The 7,175-nt window shown below is 60.5% G+C and overlaps 1 protein-coding gene across 1 annotated transcript in view; it reads left to right on the top strand.

The window, feature by feature from the left end:
• The window catches only part of LOC104387922 (diacylglycerol kinase beta-like), a 19,206-nt gene that overhangs the window by 5,004 nt on the left and 7,027 nt on the right, over nt 1-7,175 (top strand). Inside the window, exons 4-17 of the mRNA XM_009996718.1 lie at nt 348-505; nt 886-935; nt 1,488-1,562; nt 1,673-1,792; nt 2,750-2,867; nt 3,043-3,131; nt 3,931-4,047; nt 4,143-4,245; nt 4,291-4,445; nt 4,532-4,605; nt 4,736-4,810; nt 4,910-4,995; nt 5,206-5,295; nt 5,984-6,144. Of these exons, the coding sequence (XP_009995020.1) occupies nt 348-505; nt 886-935; nt 1,488-1,562; nt 1,673-1,792; nt 2,750-2,867; nt 3,043-3,131; nt 3,931-4,047; nt 4,143-4,245; nt 4,291-4,445; nt 4,532-4,605; nt 4,736-4,810; nt 4,910-4,995; nt 5,206-5,295; nt 5,984-6,144 (1,471 nt within the window). The remainder of the gene's footprint in view (nt 1-347; nt 506-885; nt 936-1,487; nt 1,563-1,672; nt 1,793-2,749; nt 2,868-3,042; nt 3,132-3,930; nt 4,048-4,142; nt 4,246-4,290; nt 4,446-4,531; nt 4,606-4,735; nt 4,811-4,909; nt 4,996-5,205; nt 5,296-5,983; nt 6,145-7,175) is intronic.

Raw genomic sequence — 7,175 nt, forward strand, 5'->3', positions numbered from 1 at the left:
CCCTGCGTGTTACCAGAGGCGTGACACTTGCACTCTGCAAACTGAAGCTGCTGTCATGTCCCCTTTTTCTGTGCCCAGCCCTGCCATGGGTCCCAGCCCCACGTCCCCTTTTTCTGTGCCCAGCCCTGCCATGTGTCCCAGCCCCACATCCCCTTTGTGTGCCCAGCCCTGCTCCTGCAGTGGCACCCAGCCCCACATCCTCCACGCCTTGCCCACCCTGAGTGGGTCCCTGCCCCACAGCTGCCATCCTGCCAGCCCCATGTCCCAGCTGGGGGCAGCTTCTGGCCCATATGGCCAGCTCTGTGCACATGGCCCTTATCCCCCCTCTCCCTGCTTGCAGGCACGAGGAGTGTGGAGAAGAGGTTGCCCTTCAGCCTGAGGAAGAGTTCCCAGCAGGCAGCCCCCCCACTGCCCCCTGCCCCCTTGGCTCAGGTGGTCCACCTGAAGGACATTGTCTGCTACCTGTCCCTGCTGGAGAGGGGCCGGGCAGAGGACAAGCTGGAGTGTAAGTGGGATCCTGGGGCCGTGGGCTGCTGGTCACACTGCATGGAGGTGGGACTGGTGGTGGGAGGCACTGCCTGGGGGGGTGGGAGGGGTGTCACCCAAGATGGGATTCAAGGCTGGGCACTCCTGATGACTTCTGAATGCTGAAACACTGGGAAAACTGCTCAGCATTGCTCCTCTGCTCCTGCCTGCTGGCACCCACACCCAGCAGAGGGGCAGCTGGATGGGGCTGTGCCTTGGCACTGATACCCCACAGCCCAGGTCCAGGCCAAGCTGGTGCAGCACTGCTCCCACCCTGGAGCTCCAGCAGCCTGGCACTGGGCACCAGCCACCCACTGTGCCCCAGGGCTGGGCTGTCACTGGTTTCTCCTCCCCCTCCAGTTATGTTTCGCCTCTACGACACTGATGGGAACGGCCTCCTGGACAGCTCGGTGAGCATTCCCTTGGGAGAGGAACCCAGGGCCATTTGGGGAACTGGAGATACACAGGGCTGGACTGGGATGTCTGCTCCCCCTCCTCAGTGAGGAGGGGGAGGCCAAGGCAGCAGCATGTGCTGTGGGGACAGGCAGGGGGTGCAGCACCCAGCAGCTCCAGGAAACCCACCCACCAGGAGCTGTAGCCCTGCACAGGGTAGAATTTCAGAAAAGGGCAACTGGGGCACAACCACCCCACCCCCAGGGGTGTTCTCGTTTTGTCCTTTTGTGTGTCTCCTTTGAAACCTGTTGTAAATTGAAAAAAAACCCCAAACATTTGATCAGAGTAGCTCTTCCAAGGGACAAACCCAGGGCTGATTTTCGGAGGAGAGAGCAGCACCCACTGAGGAGTGGGGTGTCCCTGGCCCCCTGTGTGGATGGGGACCTGCAGCAGCCTTGGGAATATTGGGATGTAGACTTAGTATATCCCTGGCTGGGGGGGGCTGGACACTCTGTTGGTGCCTGAACCTGTCCCTGAGCTCTGGGCACCATCATCCTTTTTGTGCTCAGGAGCTGGATCGTATCATCAACCAGATGGTGCACGTGGCTGAGTACCTGGAGTGGGACTCCACTGAGCTGAAACCCGTGAGTGTCAGGGCTGGGGGAGGTCCTGGGGGGACACCCCAGGGGGGCTGGGATGGAGCTGGCAGCTGGGGTTCCCGGCCAGCATCCCTGTGCCTCCCTCCCTCCTCCAGATCCTGAAGGCGATGATGGAGGAGATCGACTACGACCACGATGGGACTGTCACCCTGGAGGAGTGGATCCGGGGGGGCATGACCACTATCCCCTTGCTGGTCCTGCTGGGGATGGAAACGGTGAGTCTTCACCTTGGGACCTGCTGCTGCTGCCTCCAGCCTCCCTGCCTCTTCCCACAGGAAAGCCCGGTGCTGGGAGAAGAGGGGTGGGATGGAGGGTGAGCAGGGACCACGGGAGGGCACCCTAACCCCCCCGGGCAAGGCGCTGTGCGCCCCTCTGGCTCTGCACAGCCCCCCACCCTGCTTTGCTGACCAGCCTTCACCCCCCAGATCTTTCCAAGCTCAGTTTGGAGCTGCCACCCCTGCCAGCTGCAGTGCCCGAGCAGGCTGGGCTGGCTCCTTGGCAGAGCAGGGTGCTCTGGTGCCATGAGTATTGCATCAAAAAGTTAAAAGAAGCACCTAAAATGCCAGCTCTTCTCCTGGGGTGAGCTTCAGAGTAGAGGTGGGGTGGTTGGGACCCCCTCTTAGTGCTGTTTTTTCATCTTTTCGGCTTCATTTTGTTGAGGAGCATCCCTGGTCATCAGCTCTGGAGAGGAAAATCTGGGGTTTTGCTCCCTGGTGCCCATTCTGGTGTTTGCACCCCAGGCAGGGAGGGAAGGCAGGTGTCCTGGCAGGAAGATTGAAGAAAATGGGGAAATTTAAGTGGCCCTTCCAAAGCACTCGTGTCTGGATCCAGATGTAAGATGTTTGCTTTGGTCACCCCATGGTGGTGGTGGTGGCCTCAGGTGCGAAGTCACCTCGGCCACCAGCAGAGCATCCCCGTGGCCAGGCCGTGCTGAGGGGCTGTGAGGAGCCAGAGCTTGGTGTCAGGAGTGCCAGGATGTCCCTGGGGCCTGGGGGGTGGGCAGGGATGCTTTAGGGACACTGGGGAGAAGAGGAGCAGGGGGAGCCCGTGATCCTGCTGGGATCAAACTCCCCCAAGACGTGCTGAGGGTTTTGATGGGATGAAAAGCCGGTGGCAAGGGTGGGCTGAGCGGAGTGGTGGGGGAAGTGATCCCTGACCCTCCTGCCCTGCAGAATGTGAAGGATGATGGACAACATGCCTGGAGGCTGAAGCACTTTAAGAAACCTGCCTACTGCAACTTCTGCCGCACCATGCTCCTGGGGGTCCGCAAGCAGGGCCTCTGCTGCTCCTGGGAGCTGGGGATCCCCCTGCCTGCCAACACCCCCAAACCAGTGGCTCCCACCTTTTGCTGGGAGGGGACCCTGCCCCCCTCGGTGCTGAGCCCTGTGGGTGCTGCAGGGTGAGCAGGGAAGGGGCAGCACCCGTGCCTCGGGGTGCTCCTCACCACCTTCTCCTCTCCTGCCAGTCTGCAAGTACACGGTCCACGAGAGGTGTGTGTCCAAGGAGATCGCCTCCTGCATCAGCACCTACGTGAAATCCAAGAGGAACACCAGCGTGAGTGGGCGGCCCGTGTTGTTCCTGAGCTGCTGCATCTCCCAGGGAGCCCTCCTGGAGGCAGCAGTGTGGGCAGCAGCTGCTCCCTCCATCCCCTGCCCTGGTCCCCCGCGGGCTTTTTCCACTGGGAATTGCCTGGGCAGCAGCTCGCAGGCTTTTCCCAGCACCCAGAGCCTGGCAGGCTTGGGAGAGTTAAGCTCAACTGTAGAGTTTTGCCAAACTCTTGGAAAGACTTTTGTGTGCTCTGAGGAACGTCACCAGGAACCAGCCCCTACTCCTGGGAATGAAGCTGGGGCTGGCTCAGGAGGGGCTCAGGGTGACTCTTGGGAGAGACAGGGAGAGAAGCACGGGGGTCGGGCATCCCTAGAGTGCAACCACTGGCTGGATCACTCCAGCAGCTTCCTGGCAGCCAAGGCATTTCCCTCTGGCTGAGCTGGAAATACCCCAGGAATCCCTTGATCTGGGTGGGTTGGAGGCTGTGGCTGCACTGAGGACTCCAGTGAGAGCTCCCCTGCTCCTCAGGCCTTCCCTCCCTGCCCTTCCCTGACCCCATTGCCAGGCCCTGGGCACCCCCACAGGACCCCCACCCACCCCAAGGTTTGCCATTGCTTTGGGTGGGGACCTCAGCATCCCCAGTGTGCTGCATGGAGCAGCAGGGAGGGAAGGTGGCCCTGCAAGAGGCTGGTTTGGATCAGTCACCCTCTGAAATCACAGCAGCAGCCCTTAGTGGGGAAGGGACACAGCTGTGCCTGTGGGTGCTGTGCCTGCCAGGCCCCCCCTTCCCCCCTGTGCCTTCCAGGTGATGCAGCACACCTGGATTGAGGGCAACTCCCCCATCAAGTGTGACAGATGCCACAAGAGCATCAAGTGCTACCAGGGCATCACTGGCCTGCACTGTGTCTGGTGCCAAGTCACCGTGAGTACCAGGGCTCTGGGGGGGGCAGAGGCTCACAAACAGCTGATGGCTCCACCTCCCCTGCCTTGATGTCCCTTTCTTCCCACCCCCTCCAGCTCCACAACAAATGTGCCTCCCACGTGAAGCCCGAGTGCGACGGGGGCCCCTTGCGGGACCACATCCTGCTGCCTTCCTACATCTGCCCTGTTGTCCTGGTAAGTTCTCCCCCTCCTGGTGGCCAGGGGGGCAGGGAACCCTGCCAAGCATCACCCTGCACACCCACACCTCTGTTCCCAAAGGACAGGCAGTCCCACTGCCGCAGGTCAGAGAGTGACTCCCCTGCCAGCACCAGCCCCAGCCCTGAGGACAACCAGGCTTTCAAATTCAACTCCACCACGGTGGATGGGCAATGCCTGCAGGTAGGGATCCTGGCCTGGGTTGCTGGGGGGCTCCATCACGGGTGCACAGCAGCCAGGCACTCACAGCTGCACTTCCTGCTCTCCAGATCAGCCCCAGGCCTGGGACTCACCCCCTCCTGGTGCTTGTGAACCCCAAGAGTGGAGGAAGGCAAGGGGAGAGGTAGGTGGGGTCCTGCCCAGGGACAGCATTCCCCTGTGGCCAGGGGCTGCTGGTCCCTCTGGCTGCACCAGCACCTCTCCTGGAGGGAAAATCTCCTCTGCAGTGCCCCCTCACTCCTCCCTTTTCCCAGGGTCCTCCGGAAATTCCACTACCTGCTCAACCCACGCCAAGTGTACAACCTGGATCGGGGTGGGCCTGCCCCAGGGTAGGGAGATGCTGCAGCTGATCCTCTGCCCCTTCCCTCCAGCCCCTGCTCCCCGCCCCCCCCCTCCAACACCCCTTGATCTCTCTTGGCTTTCTCCAGGCTGAGCTTCTTCCCGGGCACTCCGGATTTCCGTGTCCTGGCCTGTGGAGGGGATGGCACAGTGGGCTGGATCCTGGACTGCATAGGTGAGCACTTGTGCTCCTTGCAGAGCATCCTTGGCAATCCTGGACCCACCTCCCTGGCAATCTGCTCTGGGGCCCCAAAATTCCCCTGGCAAGAGGGAGAGGAATCACCATGGGGGTCCTGCCCAACAGCACGGCCCGAGGGCCATGGAGAGGAGCAGGGAAGAAGCCCTCTCAGCCCCCAGAAATGTCTCTTCTCCCCCCACATGACAGACAAGGCAAACCTGGTGAAGCACCCGCCGGTGGCTGTTCTGCCCCTGGGAACTGGCAACGACCTGGCCCGGTGCCTGCGCTGGGGAGGAGGTGAGGCTGGGCAAGCGTTACCTGGGGGGGTCAGCCAGCCCTCAGGGACCCTCTGGTACAGCTGGGTGGGTGCCATTCTGGAGGAGGGTGGGCTCCTGGGACAAGGCTCGGGGCTGCATCTTAGCCCTGGTGCCTCCTGATGGTGCCTCTAACCCCTCCCAAAGAAAGCAGCCCCTGCTTTCCAAACCCCCCTCAGCTGGGTCCTGCCCAACAGGCTTTTTTATCTGGGAGAGACATGGCATTAGCTGGAACCTCTGGCTGGGCATCCCACTTGTGTCCCTCCAGAGCCCTGGGGGCTCAGCATCCAACTACCCCTTGCCCCCCATGACATGTCTGTGCTCCCCTTTGTCATCATTCATTCTCCTCCGACACTCACGAGGGGCAATGGATGAAAACTGGAACACTGGGAGTTCCATCTCAACGTGAGGAAAAACTTCTTTACTGTGAGAGTGACAGAGCCCTGGGACAGGCTGCCCAGAGAGGCTGCTGAGTCTCCTTCTCTGGAGACATTCAAGATCTGCCTGGATGTGTTCCTGGGTGACCTGCCCCAGGGAATTCTGCTCTGGCAGGGGGGTTGGACTCTCTGATCTCCAGGGGTCCCTTCCGACCCCAACCATTCTGTGTTTCTGTGATTTTTGGTTGGAGAAGATCTTGAAGATCATCGAGTCCAACCTCCTTTCCCGTGCAGGCTATGAAGGAGGCAACCTGATGAAGGTCCTGAAGGACATTGAGCACAGCACGGAGGTGATGCTGGACCGCTGGCACATCGACGTCATTCCCAGTGACAGGGAGACCAACGGGGACCCTGTTCCATCTACCATCATCAACAACTACTTCTCCATCGGGGTGGTGAGTACCCCAGAGCAGGGGTGGGTCTTGAGGGCAGCCCAGAGCACCCTCCACATGGGTTGGAGCCCGAGAGAGCAGCACACTGCAGGGTTAGTCATTGTCTCTGTGCTGTGCCCACCAGAGCCACCCAGCCACAGCAAAGTGGAGGGAAGGCCAGAGGAGCAGGGGAGCTGTCACTGGGGTCCTCAGTGCAGCCACAACCCCCTCAGATCAAGGGATTCCTGGGGCATTTCCAGCTCAGCCAGAGGGAAATGCCTTGGCTGCCAGGAAGCTGCTGGAGTGATCCAGCCCAGTGGGTGCACTCTGGGGGTGCCAGCCCCCCGTGCTTCTCTCCCTGTCTCTCCCTAGAGTCATCCTTGGCCCCTTCCAAGCCATTCCCTATTTATTATAGGGGCTGGTTCCTGGTGACGTTCCTCAGAGCACACGAAAGTCTTTCCAAGAGTTTGGCAAAACTCTACATTTGAGCTTAACTCTCCCAAGCCAGGGAATCTCTCCCCCTGCTCTTCCTTGCTCACATTCCTGACCTCCCTGCATCTCCTGCTGTTGGTTTTTTTTTCTGGTTTGACTGTCATTTGTTGTGGTAGCACTCAGATACATAACCAGGCATGGAATCTCTCTCCTCCCAGCTGGGAATGTTGCAAGTGTGCAAGGAGCTTCGACAGGGTTCAGGGAAGTTTGGGGTAGCAGGAACGGGTCGAGATCTGCTGGACACCCCACCTGAAGCTTTTGCTAAGGAGGTGCCCATCAGCACATCCCTGCTTTGGTGCTCAAACCTGCCTCCTCCATGTTTTCCTAACCCAGGGAGGTTAGGGAGCTCGAGGAGGATGGCAGCCCTGTGCCACAGGGGCTTTCCCCAGTGCCAGAGGCCAATCTCAGGAGCAGCAGGGTTTTGGGGATACAGCAAAATGGGAAGCCCTTCTCTTCCTGGGGGGGCCTGCAGCATTTTTGTCCCGGGCCATGGGTGCCCAGGCAGCACCAACACAGCAGGGTTCAGCCACCCAGGAGCTGTGGGGTGCTCCTCATCTCATTCC

The sequence above is a fragment of the Chaetura pelagica genome, unplaced genomic scaffold (assembly GCF_000747805.2).
Source record: "Chaetura pelagica isolate M959 unplaced genomic scaffold, ChaPel_1.0 scaffold264, whole genome shotgun sequence".
NCBI lineage: Eukaryota > Metazoa > Chordata > Aves > Apodiformes > Apodidae > Chaetura > Chaetura pelagica.